Genomic DNA, 16,414 nt, shown 5'->3' with positions numbered 1-16,414 from the left:
TGATCCAATCAATTCCCTATAGACAAAATCAAGTCCCGTCCTAATTTTTTTTCTTGTTCGAGAATCAGCTTGTTAAAGTCCCACTGAAGTGTCTCGAAACGCGTAGCATTATTCAGTGTGTTGACGTAATTTCCACAGGGTGGGACATCAAACAGCTCCTCCCCTTTTTTTAAATATCCAATAGCATTTTGTTTAAATATCACAGCTCAACCAGAGCCGTTGAGCTCGATAAAGATGCAGTTTCCTCCTAATCTCTAACAGTTTCTCCTCCTAATCTCCTCCATGTCACTTTAAACTAAAGCATTCTGTATAGAATTCAAATGGGTCCGATACGTTTTCTGATCTGCGCCGATTCGCGCATATGATCCGCTCTGTGCTATTGTGTCTCTGGACCGGAGCGGACTGTGTGCTCCCTGTGGCGGTTCGCGTGACACTAACGTGTAACCAGAAAGCATATTTATTTACAGTGCATGTCTGAATCGTTCCCTATCAACTATATAGTGCACTATGTGCCATTCACCATGTAGAAAACAGTAAATGTTTGAACAATTTTAGCCGGAGCTTCAGCGTCTATTTATAATGTAGGGGGCGGGATCCTTTAAAATTCTGGAGAGCATTTGATTGGACAGTAAATCTGATGAGAAGCTGAAGTGCAGAGTGATGTCATCAAAATCATTAATCCATATTAGCAGAAGTGAGAGATTTTGAATGTTTATATCTTCTAAATGCGAATTTTGTCATTGGTTTGGAGCACACTAGCTTATAGATAACACACAAAAAAGGCTAAAATATTCATAGCAAAAATAGTCTGACGTCACTGTTTCTGGGTCCAAACGCTCTATCAGATGCCAAAAGCAAACAACAAATGGTAGTAATATACACTCATGGTGTGCTGTAAAACTACAGAAAAATCATGATCCTAACATCTGTCGCCATACCAAAATCCCAGATGGCCAGACAGTGATTCATCTAATCTATGAAATATTGGTGTCCGGGATGCCATGAGCAGTGTACACCATGAGATCACCTTATATTAAATATGAATAAATAGGCTCATAAATGGCTGTTGACATAGAATTCTCACTTCTCTTGGACCTGGATATGGTATTCCTTACAACACAACTTAACAAGTGGATGGGGAAGAACAGATTATTGCAACTTCCATTTTTTATGACGACTTTAAGACAACTAATGCTTAAGCTAATAATACTCAAATAATAGGCCTATAGGCTATTTGATTGATACTTGTACAATTAATGCTTACTTTGTGGAAAATCCAGAATGAATTGACATGTACCCTGCCAACGTGTCTCAGTGTCAACACAATGGGTGAATCCAGGGAGATTTGGATACTTTTTTTTGCCATTGAGTCTGAGATGACATGGAAAAAGTGTCCCAATCAACCTGAATACACCAAAAATAATTGAGAAGAGTCTCAAAATGTGGATCACAAAGAAGTAGAAAAAAGTCACACAAAGTTATAATGTGTGTGTACATCGTTTCAACATTTTTCAAATGTACAATTCATTTCTTAGGGGTACAAATTTATGTGCATCTTTAAGCCTACAGTGTGTTTCAAATCACTCACGAAACACGCACGAATTATTATTGCTTCCACTAGGGGACGCTATTGTAATGAAGGGATTTACAGTTGAGAAGACTTACAGTTAAAATAGTGCATTTACTAGCGCTTCTCTACAAGATCAGATTATTTGCTCGTCGTTTCAAATACTTCATATCAGTGCATTTTGTTTTTTCATCAGGGGTTTACAACCGACACTGCATAAGAGCTGTTTTGATTCCACACTACAAGAATGATGTCTGGTAAGAGACGCTTTATCCTATCTTGAGAAGTTCCATAATACGTAAATTTTAAGTGATTTTCTTTTTGCATAACTCCGTTGCTAAAAGTATTTTTGAAGACACATTTATTTATATAACATTTATATATTTATATTATGCACGTTTGTGAGCATTTTATAAGACAAATGGCTCATGAGCTATGTTTAACAATACTGAAATTCTTGTTTCGTTCAAGTCTATGTTTAATAACCTATATCCTATATAAAGCGGTTCAGATAGAAGACCGAGGGTGCTAATGATTACTAATGTTACTAGCCTAATTAGATAGGCTACTATGTGTAGTGAACCTTTTATTTATTACGATATGAACAAGCAAAGCATACATATTTTTGAAAATAGATTTACAGACTCACGTAATCAAGTTCACATAGGCTAATATTCAATATTAACTGTTTTGCAAAATAACCGTTGCTTAAAAGATTGTGTTGAGTTATTCGGTTTCACGCGGTCAGTCGAGAACTATGATTATTTTCAGAGGATTAATGAAACATCTGCTTTCCTGTTCAGGCACAAATATAGGCTGTCTACCTTTTGCCAAGTAGGACATGTTCCTGGATCAACATATTTTGTTGATCCTGGAACAACAATTCTGTCTGAAAATTTTGTCCTAACCATATTCCTACTCTAACCTAACTCTACCCATAAGTTATCCTTAAAATCAGAGGGAAATGATAGGCGAAAAACACCTTACCCTGGTTGTAAGCCTAAACTTGAACTGTAAACTGGTCCCTCAAAACTGATTGGTTGATTGGAATGTTGTTTCAGGGTCAACAACATAGATGTTGATTCAGGAACCTGTTCTTGCTACTTGGTGAAATCATGTTCACCCTTCCTAAACCTAGTGAGCTCCCTACCTAGACAACGTTTTTAGGCATTGCGTTTTTGAAACCAGTCTGTATCGCCCCAAAACGCCGTCTAGTTATAGCTCACTAGGTTGTGAGACACAGCTGTGCTGTTTGCCTTAGAGCACACTCTACTGATTTATGATTCTGGTAGTGATACAGTCAATTAGGAGAGCTAAACAAATGTGAATGACAGCCCATTTCATAGCAGCACGCCTGACTCTCACCATTAATGAAAATCTCTGAATCAAGCATAGAGAAAGAAAAGGAAGAGCTCTCCTTTATATATGTGACAGTTGGATAATATAGTGCTTTTACTGAAAACCAGATGTAGCCACTCTTTTTTTTTTATTTACATATAATTATTATTAACATTTAATTTGATATTCTTAAGATTTTTTTTCTTCAATTTCAAACATGTCCCTCATATGAAAATCATATAGCCTAATTTTCTTAATACATATGCAAAGACAGCGGGAAACCGCAGAGCTCCTGTCCATATTTGCATTGCCAGAGCAGTAATAATGGAATATGAAATAGAGTAAGATATGAAGTCCGAGCAGGGTTTTGCAGGGTTGGGAAGTCGGGATTGAGTTAAATTACTTTTCACATCGTGTCCACCTCAATATATTAGGGAACCCCGAGAGGCAGTGTAGTCTTATTTACAAGGCAAAGAGACAGCTGAAAAGAGCAACAGATGTCTGGATTTTTAAAGCTTCTGCATGCGCACCATTTAGTGGCTTTAATGGATTTCACAACACTATTTTCAGACTAGAATTAATGTTCAGATATGTTATCAAAGAATATTTTTTGGTAAACATTGTGTTCTTGCATTATGATGAGCATTATTTGCAGTCTTTTGTGCAATATACACTGAAAAATAGCTATTGATGTCATTTGTAATATCATTCAATCCACAGAATAAAAACAATATAGAGGTTGCATTTGTTTTAAAGATCCTTGGTTATTAAACATGCCATTTGCCACAGTGTGTGTGGCTTTAAGTCTTTCTGTGATTTCCCCTACTTATCGCCGTGCACCACTTAAAATGTCTCATTTGAATAATTAAAAGCTTCTCATCCTGTCTCAATAATGTTCAGAGGAAGTCTCCTAAAATCCTTACTAGAGCAAGTGTTATGGGAATATTTGTAAAGAGAACAAATAGGACGTCTGCGTTAGTCTGCATCATGTTATTTTAATATGCGATGCTTCCAACTCGGTGTACTTCTGCATTCAGTCTTATCTTTTTGTGCCAGATGAAATGGACTGTTATTTAGCAATTAACGGACGGCTATAAAATCCTTTTAACAGTGATTGAGACATGCTTTTCCCCTGCTGACTTTTATTCAAGGGTGATCAATTGGATGGAGGATTGCATTAACGTGGGGAAAAAAAATTGACTCTGGATTTCAATGTGACGCTTTTAATGGAAGGATACTGTTACAGATTAACACAGAAGAAATAATGGGTTGCGGTCAGCAGAGGAACATCATTATGTGGTTGAAGCCAAGAAAATTAAACAAGATACTTAATAAGAGAAAAGACCATCAATAAAAGCTGGAACTGAATAGATAATTTTTATATACAAAGTTTTCATACCTTCTTCAATGTTTTGAATATCAAACAGATTCTATTCTGCTTTCTTTCTCCTCCACCAATTTGATTTCTGCCTGTTCCTTCACATCTTTTATGTAAATATTCACACCAAGAGGACTAATCATGCCAGAAAATGTGAGCTCCAGAATGGACACTCCCACCAACATCTCCCTGGTGGGGTCTGGGGACGCTGTGTCCGAGTCCCTGGAGTATAAGACTGTATCTGTGTTCCTGGTGCTGCTGGTGTGTGGCGTGGGCATAGTGGGAAACATCATGATCGTGCTGGTGGTTCTTACCACACGCCACATGCGTACACCCACCAACTGCTATCTGGTGAGCCTGGCCGTGGCGGACCTGATGGTTCTGGTGGCCGCGGGTCTGCCGAACATCTCTGAGAGCCTGATGGCCACCTGGGTGTACGGGCATGCTGGGTGCCTGGGCATCACCTACTTTCAGTACCTTGGCATTAATGCGTCCTCCTGTTCAATCACAGCTTTCACTGTGGAGAGGTAAGACCTGAAATTAAAGGAAGTTGCATAAAACTGAATGAAATACTTTTGAATAAGATTTGGAGAAGATTATATGATATGTGCTCTTAGAAATCGAATGAATATTCATAGTCTTTGTGGCTTATTACTTATGCGCTGGGTATACAAACAAATTGACAAGTTAATTTCTTTCCTCTTTTTGCCATGAAGGATTTCACCATTTTAAATATCAATATTTAACCTTCTGGTGGCTTTAGTTCATGAAGTTTGTAAAAAAAAAAATTACTTTATCAGAATTGTACTAAACTTGGTGACTTCTGTAGCACAAAAAATCATGCACATGATTATAAAAAACGAAATAAATCTTATATAAAAATCACACTTGTGATCTTTGACCGCCATAAGAAAATGAATGGGAAATTACAGAGGATCTACAATCAGCCATGACGAAGTAGTCTTTGATAATGTCTAAATATACAGTGGTGGTCAAAATTGATGGCACCCCTGATAAATATGATAAAAAATGGCTGTAAAAAATAAATCTGCATTGTTTATCCTTTTGATCTTTCATTCAAAAAATTCACAAAAATCTAACCTTTCATTGAAGTAAAAGAATTGAAAGTGGGGGGGAAATCACAATATAAAATAAATGTTTTTCTCCAAAACACGCTGGCCATAATTGTTGGCACCCTGTTATTAAATACTTTTTGCAACCTCCTTTTGCCAAGATAACAGATCTGAGTTTTCTCCTATAATGCCTGATGAGTTTGGAGAACACCTGACAAGAGATCAGCGATCATTCCTTCATACAGAATCTCTCCAGATCCTTCAGATTCCCAGATCCATGTTGGTGCTTCTTCTCTTCAGTTCACCCCACTCATCAGGTCAGGGAACTGGGACGGTCATGGCAGAAGGCAGCTTCATTTTGTGCTCAGTTACCCATTTTTGTGTTGATTTTGATGTTTGTTTTGGACCGTTGTCCTGATGGAAGATCCAACCACGGCCCATTATAAGATTTCTAGCAGAGCCTGTCAGGTTTAGATTTTTTATCTGTTGGTATTTGCTAGAATCCAACAACATGTGGGGATGTAGGGGTTGTTTGATATTTTTTTTTTAGGCTTTCTGACCCCAAGACTCAAGTAATCTCTGCAATTCTCCAGCTGTGATCCTTGGAGAATCTTTGGCCACTCAAACCATCCTCCTCACTATCCATTAAGACAATATAGACACACGTCCTCTTCCTGGCAGATTCGTAACATCTTTAGTTGATTATAACTTCTTAATTATTGCCCTGATGGTCAAAATGGGGATTTTCAATTCTTTAGATATTTTCTTACAGCCACTTTCTATTTTGTGAAGCTCAACAATCTTTTGCTGCACATCAGAACTATATTCTTTGGTTTTACTCATTGTGATGGATGATTAAGGGAATTTGGCCTTTGTGTTTCCTCATATTTAAACTCCTGTGAAACAAGAAGTCATAGCTGGACAATTTCATGTTCCTAGTCACCCTGGTGTGCTAAAAAAGGTAAATATTAATGGGAATATACTTCAGAGATATTTTTCTCATAAAAAATTATAGGGGTGCCAACAATTATGGCCAGCGTGTTTTGGAGAAAAACATTTATTTCATAATGTGATTTACCCCCCAATTTCAATTCTTTTACTTCAATGAAAGGTTAGATTTTTGTGAATTTTTTTAATGAAAGATCAAAAGGATAAACAATTTTTTGTCATATTTATCAGGGGTGCCATCAATTTTGACCACGACTGTACATTATTCGTTGCATAACTTATTGTCTTCGGTCTGCTTTGACCAGCGAGGATCAAGTGTGACCCCTAAAAGAGGAATAGGCCTACCAGAGGGTTAAACATTAAATAATACACATTACTATTATCTCTTTGTTCCACAGATACATCGCCATATGTCACCCAATGAGGGCTCATACCGTCTGTACGGTATCCCGAGCCAAACGCATCATTGCCGGGGTGTGGGTTTTCACCTGTGTCTACTGTATGCTCTGGCTCTTCCTGGTGGACATCCAGGTGAACCCTGACGGTCGTGTTCAGTGTGGTTACCGCGTCTCTCGAGACCTCTATCTGCCCATTTACCTTATCGACTTCGCCATCTTCTACGTTATCCCGCTGCTTCTGGCCATCGCTCTTTACGGTCTCATCGCCCGAATCCTTTACCTGAATCCTCTGCCCCACCCACCAGACTCGGGCACCATAACCGCCCCCACTCTCAGGAGGAGCTGCAAAGAACCGGCGGATGCTGGAAAAGCAGGTCGTCAGGGACGGCCGAAGAGTGCGCTTTCTTCCCGGAAACAGGTAGGTGTGTGTGTGTGTGTGTGTGTGTGTCTGCATAAGTTTGTTTTTAGACAATTCCGCATTTTAATATCCACCGAGATTGCAGTCGAGGGCAAACAAGGGGCGGTTCTCTTCTCCTGTACCGTGCCTTATGATTATTATCTCATATTTGTATTTTGAAAGGTCAGTTCTTTTTTTCTGAGAAGAATGTTTCACTCTACTAAATGTCAATTTGTGGGAAGAAGAGTGTGTTGATAGTTTCCTGGTGCAGTTTGAAATAGTGTTTAACACATTTAATTGGCAAAATTTAGATGATCAAGTCAAGAATTATTATTTTTTCTTTGATTGTGTTTTAATTTGTACAAGACAAAGTGCCTAATTTTGCATAATAATAAAGGAGACAATCATTTAAAACCTAGTTGCCATTGGTGGCCATCTTAAACTTAAAATATCATCACACAGAGTGCATAACAAACAACACAGTGCAAGCCTTTGTGTCCGATTCACAAACATGATCTCACAATTTTTTTTTTTTTTTATGATTCAGTCAAAATAATTCACTGCTTCGCATTCGCTCACGAATCAGATGTTTGAACCAGATCTTTAGCAGACATTACTAAGTTCACAACTGAACCATGAGTCATTTTTCAGCATGTCCAATTCAAAATGAACCAGAAACCATTATTGGGATGTGGATTCTTTACAAGACTTACACCAGTCTATTTATTGACTTGTTGTTTATTTGACAATGCTTAATTTAAGATGCAGAGTTTTGTGCTGTGAATCAGGTCCAATTGTACATTTGAACTGAGCGTAAGAAAAACTCAGTTTGGGTGATACTGTATGTTGGAACCATTGGCAACACTTTTTCCTGATAGCATTAAAATGGAATTTTATACTAAACGTTTTCTAAATGTAGTATTTTTGTGTCTGGAACCTGTATATGGCACAATAATATACCTTCTTTTGTGCAAACAAACTCATATAGATGCAGACCAAACATCTGAGCTCTTTTTTCTTTTTTTTTATGTGAAAGGGTACATAATGGCCAATATCATCATAAAGCAGGTCATTAGGATCTATCTCATCAGAAGAGAGGCATTAGGGGCCATCGTGGTACAGTTTTGGGTCTACATTACCATCACTGCATCAGCCACAGCTATGTTGTGACACTGGAATAATGGGCTCTGTGATAGATCATAGACATTACAGATATGATCTATGCATGCAAGTAATGAAAAACTTTTTTTTATGGTTTTAGTTTTAGTTTACTATAATAACCCAGCAAGATATAGAGACTTTAAAGGGATAGTTCGGCCAAAAATAATATTTAACCCATGATTTACTCACCCTCAAGCCGTTCGAGATGTATATGTCAATCTTTTTTCAGACGAACACATTTTCATTTATTTTAGAAAATGTCTTCGATCTTTCAGTGGTTATAGTGTGAAGCAATGGGGTCCACCTCCTTCAAGTCCCAAAATGTGCATGCATCCTTCACAAAAGTAATCCATCCGGCTCCAGGGGGATAAACGAAGGCCTTCTGAGGGTAATCCGTGCGGTTTTGTCGTAAAAATATACATATTTAAAACTTTATAAACGAAAATAACTGGCTTCCGGTAGCGGTCGACCCGCGTTCACGGAAATGGATGCTGGCGTAGGACGTAGCGTAGGAAGCGTCGTGACGTAGAACGAACGTGATAGCGTAGCCAGAGAGCAGAGCAAACTTCCTACGTCATACGCCAGCATCCATCTCCGTGAACGCGCGTTGACCGCTACCGGAAGCCAGTTATTTTCGTTTATAAAGTTTTAAATATGTATATTTTTACGACAAAACCGCACGGATTACCCTCAGAAGGCCTTCGTTTATCCCCCTAGAGCCGGATGGATTACTTTTGTGAAGGATGCATGCACATTTTGGGACTTGAAGGAGGTGGACCCCATAGCTTCACACTATAACCACTGAAAGATCGAAGACATTTTCTAAAATAACTGAAAATGTGTTCGTCTGAAAAAAGATTGACATATGCATCTCGAACGACTTGAGGGTGAGTAAATCATGGGTTAAATATCATTTTTGGCCGAACTATCCCTTTAATGATAGTTTAGACTTTATTTGAAGTGTCAAACAGTGGAGAATGGATATTATCATGAAATTCAGGCCATTCTATGGCCTTAAGTGCACCTGTCCTTACCGCAAGTGCATTTACAGTGTGGCATGCTATACTTATACATTATATCTCCATGTTATTTGTCAACTACCCTCAGTTTTATTTTAGCATCACTGAGATAGTATTATAGTTATTGTTTTGAATTAGTTGTAAAAAAAAAGTTCATGTAGTTATGTTCAACATGTTATTTTTGGTTATTTTCTTTTGTAAATATGTCTTTTTATTTCTATTTTTAGTTATTTTAGTACATCAAGTTAAATTAAATGAAATTCTGCATTGGCAACTTAAGCTGAAATAAAATAAATGTACCGTTTTTTTTATATATTTTTTTTTATTTTACTTCAGTTAGCTTTTATTCGATTTTTGTTTTAGTTAACTATGATAATCAGATATACATACTTATCGTAGTCCAGAGACTTTAATGATATTTCAGAGTTGGACTGTCAAACAGGTGAAAATTTAGACCATTCTGTGACCTTCCGTGTACGTGTCCCTGCGAGTGAGTGCACTTGTGTGGAGATGCTCGCGTGCGCCTCAGATCAAAATCTTGAAGATTCAAGAGGGCCCCACTCGAGTGGAACATTTGCATAATATGATTTGTGATGTTCACTCAAGTATGCTTAATACTCCTAGAGATTATGCTCTTTGAGGTTATAAGAGCGGCTCCCTTTCTTTCGCTTTTGTACCTCGGTTACGCCGCACCTCCAAGCCTTTTGATCACTTCATCTGCACATTTCATAAAGTTCAATACGATTCAAGATGCCCGTGCCACCGCTGTGGTTGAGTGAAGTTATCTCTCCTATGAATCTGATAAAGTCATCACTACAGTAGAGGCTCCCCTTTATTTAACCTAATCATGAGTAGCAGCCGGCTTTGTTTGTGCTGTGTTAAGACCGTGTTTTCCATTGATAAGCAATCACAATAACCAGATATTCCAAATACATATTCAAATTGTCACTGCCAGTCATGCAATCATTATCTCCTGCTTTGTTAATTAAAGGAGCTCCTCCCAGCCTCACACTGCTTCAATTAGATGCTTTGTTGTGCAGACAATTTTGTCATTATTATTGAAGGTCTCCGTCACCGGTTGTCTGTCTCCAGCGTGAGACAATGAGCACGCTCCAACCCCAGAGGACTCCCTGTGAATGTTAATGGGAGGAATTTGGGGATTTATTTGTCGCATGAACTAAGGAGGCACTAGGGAGGACTGCTTTGTTTTCTTTGACAGTCAAAACATGGTGTGGATATATTTCCATCCTTCTCAAAGTGTCTGCCTGTTAACCGTCACTGACATAAAGATTATGTTTGACTGATGTTTGACTGCGTCTCGTTGTCTCTCTCTCTAGCTCATTCTCTCTACCGATCCCTATGCTTTCATGCCATGAACAATAATGTAATTGTTTCGTTTTGAGCTCTAGAAGATAAGGATGAATTGATTTTAAAATGTAATTCAAAGCACTCTGTCTAAACCTGTTTGTATATTTTCTTTAAATAATATCTCTAAGTATTCTGTAGGAAGACATGAAAATATATCATTGTTATTATGCATTATTTTCATTGATCATGTATGTGTGTTTTCCTGCATTGAAAGCGCAAACATGTTTTATTTTGATCTATACTGAACATTGTTGCTGCGAATCCTGCTTAATTTAAATGTGTAACATTACCATGGTAATATTATCTAGCTAGCTAACATTGATGTGTTGTAAAAATTATGAACATGTTTTGAAGAGTTGAAAATGATTAATAGGTTACAGTAGGCCACTGTTATCCATTAGACATGTTTATGAATTTACAAGTTATGACATGTTTATGAATTCATGAGTAACATTATAGCTAGCTTAACTAATTATTGGTTGTAGCTTGTTTTTCTGTACTAAAACGTAACATTTATTAAAAAATATATTAATATGTATCTTTATGTTATACGTTATATGTTACAGTATCTTATTTTAAAGTCTTATTTGAATAAATGCACTAAAAGTAAAAAGTAATTATGTGAAATATATATTTTTAAATATAATGAATTTTCAGCATCATTACTTCAGTCTTCAGTGTCACATGATCCTTCAGAAATCATTCTAATATGCTGATTTGGTGCTCAAGAATTTGGTGCTTATTTTCAGCCATGAAAACAAGTTGCACTGATTATTGTCCGTTGTGGAAACCGTGACGTATAGAAAGTTCAAAAGAACAGCATTTATTTTCTGACTTCAAACTTTTGAACAGTAGTGTAAAAAGAATAGAAAACAATAAATAGAAAAGAATAAAAATGGCTGAAACGTTGCTATAATTATTCTCTTTCTGCATTTTGTCTGTCAAATGTCAGGATTTTTATCTTGTTATACGAACACTGTAACTTATTACAAGAACATATTCAAGATTCATATCATTAAAATAAACTATTCAAAAGACTAAGGTTAAATTGGCTGTTCACACTATTAACAACTTCCTGTTAATGGCATGAAAAACATCTTGTAAAAAAAATTGTATAATATGTGACCACTAGGAACATTGTTAGAAATACTGGAAAGGGAGTCCTCTGAGTTAATAAGCTTTGAATGATCATAAGGTATTAAAAGGATAGTTCACATTTTTGGGTGAACTATACCTTTAACACCTCCTGATAACTCAAATCTTATGAATTCTGTCATCATTTACTCACCCTCAAGTTGTTCCAAACCTGCATGAATTTCTTTCTTCTGCTGAACACAAGCAAAGATATTTTGAAGAATATGGGAAACCAAACAGTTGATAGACCCTAGTGACTTCCATATGGAAAAAAATACTATGGGCCCCATCAACTGTTTGGTTACCGACATTCTTCAAAATATCTTTGTTTGTGTTCAGCAGAAGAACGAAATTCATAGAGGTTTGGAACAACCTGAGGGTGAGTAAATGATGATAGAATTTTCATTTTTGGGTGAACTATCCCTTTAAGAGCTCACGTTTGAACTTTGAACTTAATTACATTGCTGTATATGCGATTATATATAGAAACTTCAAAGAACCACTTTTATAATTTCTCGCTTCTTCAGGTCACTAAGATGCTGGCAGTGGTGGTTGTGCTCTTCGCCCTGCTGTGGATGCCGTACAGGACCCTGGTTCTCATTAACTCCTTTGTGAGCACGCCATACCTGGACGCCTGGTTCCTGCTCTTCTGCAGGACCTGCATTTACGCCAACAGTGCGATCAACCCTGTCGTTTACAACCTGATGTCGCAGAAGTTTCGATTGGCCTTCCGCGGGCTGTACCGCTGCCGTAGGGAAGACGTGCACCAGCGGACACTCTCCATGCTCCAGAGCGGATACAGCCTAGGAAGAGACCCCCGGCTTTGCAGCAACACCAACGGCACCAGAGACACACCTAAAAAAATCGGTTCAGTCACTCCTGAGCAGAAACAAGACAAAGGCATTGAGAACAAGAAAAATATGGACAAGCTAATTAGCGATGGTGTAAAAAATGAGATCGATCCAAGCATCAACAAAAATGCAGTTGAAACCTGCAACGTAGATGAATTGAAAACCTCAGTAGACAAGGAGATGCCTTCAGTGGAGACCGTGGACATGTGCAAGATTAATGATAATGGGAAAATAATGGAGGAAAGCGCTAATACTACTCAGGATATTATCGCTGACATGAACAACACAGAGCAGACACAGCTAGCTTGTGGTGAAGTCCAATCCACTCTGGGGGAAGCTGAACAGAATGACACTGAGCTAAATCACAGCATTGTATAGATCACTCCACTATATTTATATATATATATATACATACATACATATTCATTGAAGTGGCAGGGTTGATCAGTAGAGCCTGGTTGTTCATTTCAAAACCAGATCTTGAAATTGGGATCTTGTTTCATCCTAAGTTGTTCTGAACACAGAAAAGTCCTGCAGAAACATGCGCCTCATTGCTAGGGGACACATGACAGATGAAAAAAAATATGTGCTCTATCTTCTGATAGACTGGATAGAATCATAATCTAAAGAAAAACGCCTTCAGTCTGAGCCTATCATATACTAAGTGATTCTATGTGAAATCTGGGAAATCAAACTGCCCAAAATCTGCAGACTGGCTATGACTTTCAGCAAGGTTTAACTCTTCCAGACGGCAAATCTGGGCAAAAGTTGTGTATTCCAGCCTTGAACTGTTGCTCCTAGACAGCAATGAGGTATACATTAAAAGCTAATTAAAATTGAGAGTTTTGATTAAAGAGATAGCTTACTCAAAAATGAAAATGATTTATTACACTCATGTTGTTCCAAACCTGTATGACTTTCTTACTTCTGCAGAACACAAAAGAAGATATTTAGAAGTTTTTACAATGAAAGTCAATGGGGTCCAAAACAATACATTTCATAGTATAGCCTAAAAAAGCCACAAAAAAAATTCTGCTGCAAATATAAATAATTACTCTTTAAAGTCAGTATAAAATGCATCTTACTGTGAACGATTCCTACATGTACTGTATGTTTATTTTTTTGTGAAACTCAATCCTCTGATGAAATGACAGACTTCTCTTTGCTGATGTATGCCGGACTTTTCCAATTGACTGCAAGATTGCATTCAGATCTGCCTTCGTCCAATCAACAACCAACATTTTTCCATTTTTCGATAATCTGTTTCACTTGGATGTACGTCACAATACAGAAGAAATGAAACGTCACTACTTCCGTTGCAACTTTAAGGATGTTCACACTTAAGTCACCTTTAAAAGAACCGAATTCTTTCAGTTGACCCAAAAGTGAACTGAGTGAAAAAAGACTGCACACAAAACATTTAGGCTCCTTCACTTTGACACTACGAACTACATATTTAATTAAATCGCAGCATTTTAATAATCACACAAGGCCATACCGCAATTTGGACTTGAATTTAATTAGTTGTGCAGCCTTAGCTCCGGGATGTGTCCTCTCAACACAAAACTTTTTTGCCCACTTTGTGTCTTCAAGCACAGCAGAATGAGAAACAAACAAACTCCATCCTGCTTTTAAAGCACAGACGCTTTCCCATAAAAACATTCAGGATGCTATGGGGCATAAGATCCATTTAAAATGCTTTCGTCCAACAATAAGGCCCAAAGCTTCATGACACATTTGTGTTTTCCCACAGCCAACACAAGACATTTGCCATCGCTGGATGAACTCCATAGTGCGTGGAGATGTAATGCCTCGCCATTTGTTCCTGCCCAAGTAAACAGATCCGAATCTGTGTGCCCGGCGGCACGTCTGAGCTTTTTAGACCCCTTTTACAACCTCGTGGAAGATGAGCAGAGTCACGCATCCATTTGTCAGGTGCAATCTTTTTATGTGGAGCGCAAGGAACAGCTTTCACACAGAACAGAGACGATGTTTTCTGTCGAAGCAAGCAGACAGTTGTAACCATAAATCCTCTATAAACAGAACACATCCTTCCTGGAGGAGAGCCGTGGAGCTGGAGAGTATTCTCAAAGCACTTTGTTGTTTAGCAAGCTATTTTTGCCTCATATTTATGCAGAGACATTTAATACTCAACATTGGTGTGATTATCTGTTATAATTCATCATTTTCTGACTGTGTCATGACTTTGTAAGTCATTTTTAGCTGAAATGTGAACCCTATGTTGCTGTTTTAGTGAAGTGTTTTGTTGTTGCTCCTCACTGAAGCACCGTTTTCAGAATCATTTGAAATGAATATGAGCCAGGCAGACTACAGTTTAATTTCTGATATATTCTGCGAATGTTTTTGGGTTTGCAATTCTTTATATCATTAGCGTAAAGAGACATTTGAAAGAACAAACATATATTGCTTAGCCTAAGAGTTTTTAGACAGTGCTTGTCTCTTTCCCATGATGCTTCGCAATTGTGGATTGCTGCGGTCTTGTTTCTGTGCCAGGAGTGGATTTCCTCTGCAGACTGATGCTGCATTCATGCCACGTCGTAATTACCGTAAATAAGAGATGACAACACGTGTTTCTGTACTTCGAGCTTTTCATTAAAGTGATAGTTCTGTCATAATTCTGTCGGTAATTACTCTCATGTCGTTCCAAACCCCTAAGACTTTCGTTCATCTTCGGAACATGAAGATCTTTTTGATGAAATCTGAGAGCTTTCTGTCCCTCCATTGACAGCTACACAACTACCGCTTTGAGGCTTCAAAAAGTTCATAAAGAGATCGTAGAAATAATCCATATGAATTGAGCGGTTTAGGCCAAATTTTCTGAAGAGACACGATCGCTTTATATGATGAACAGATTGAATTTAGGAACTTTATACACATATAGGCTACACATTCATCAACTCACACATCAGTTATGATAAACGGAAGCTCAAGCATGTTCGTATAAGATGAACAAAAGTCTTGCGGGTTTGGAACACCATGAGGGTGAGTGATTAATGACAGAATTTTCATTTTGGGGTGAACTAACCCTTTAACTTCAAAATAAATCTGCAGTGGTCACGTGGTACAGCCAGATCTCTAGAGTCTTGTAATTACGAGTTCTGCAATCACGTGACTGCTTTTTACAAGTCAGAATAGCAATTAATTGCAGAGTAATCAGTAGTAATTACGACATGGTGTGAACACACCTTGCTTCATTTGGTGTTGCCTAAAAAGTCATTTCCATTTTGTGAGCCTAGAAAGCTTTTTATTAGCTGCTATTTATAAATAATCTATTTTGAAACCCATGGTTGATATTGTGTTAGTATTGCGATATGAAGCTTTTGAGCCCGTTCTGTGTTTGCTCAGACTGTGGTTGCGAGCTAAAAATCTGAGTAATGTGCAAGTGATCTGTGAGCATGTTCAGTTTTCTGCATATTTTTTAAAGAGATAAAAACATACACATGAAATCTTACTCCTTTCTGGTGTGGCATTTGGCATCCTATGTGAAAATTAAAGCTGGATACAAGTGCAGAATTTTAATGAGTTGTTGATTTATTCGTGTTGAAGCTGCCACATGTCCTGAGGGAGGGGGAGGGGGGGTACTGGTTGCAGAAAGTAATGATAATTTCACATTGCATGAGATCTTGAGCAGTCAATAGCAGGACTGCACTCTGAAGCAAATGAGCCAATAACATCAGCTCATAGGTGTACAAATTTACATATGGGTCAATGACAAATAAGGATGATAAAAATGAGAAATATGTTAACCATCTTCAAAAAAA

At 37.7% G+C, this 16,414-nt stretch overlaps 1 protein-coding gene across 1 annotated transcript; it reads left to right on the top strand.

Annotated features, from left to right (window-relative positions):
• The first annotated feature begins 1,707 nt into the window (after positions 1–1,707).
• On the top strand, positions 1,708–16,172 carry trhr2 (thyrotropin releasing hormone receptor 2). The gene is made up of 4 exons (XM_084408645.1): positions 1,708–1,824; positions 4,415–4,810; positions 6,703–7,120; positions 12,309–16,172. Exons 2-4 carry the CDS (start codon positions 4,425–4,427, stop codon positions 13,008–13,010), a joined length of 1,506 nt encoding a protein of 501 aa, XP_084264771.1. The 5' UTR covers positions 1,708–1,824; positions 4,415–4,424; the 3' UTR covers positions 13,011–16,172.
• Positions 16,173–16,414: the final 242 nt, after the last annotated feature.

Source organism: Rutilus rutilus (assembly GCF_951802725.1).
Source record: "Rutilus rutilus genome assembly, chromosome: 5".
Taxonomy (NCBI): Eukaryota; Metazoa; Chordata; class Actinopteri; order Cypriniformes; family Leuciscidae; genus Rutilus; species Rutilus rutilus.
The sequence above is the reverse complement of the archived record's forward strand: the minus strand, read 5'-3'. Positions and strand labels throughout refer to the sequence as shown.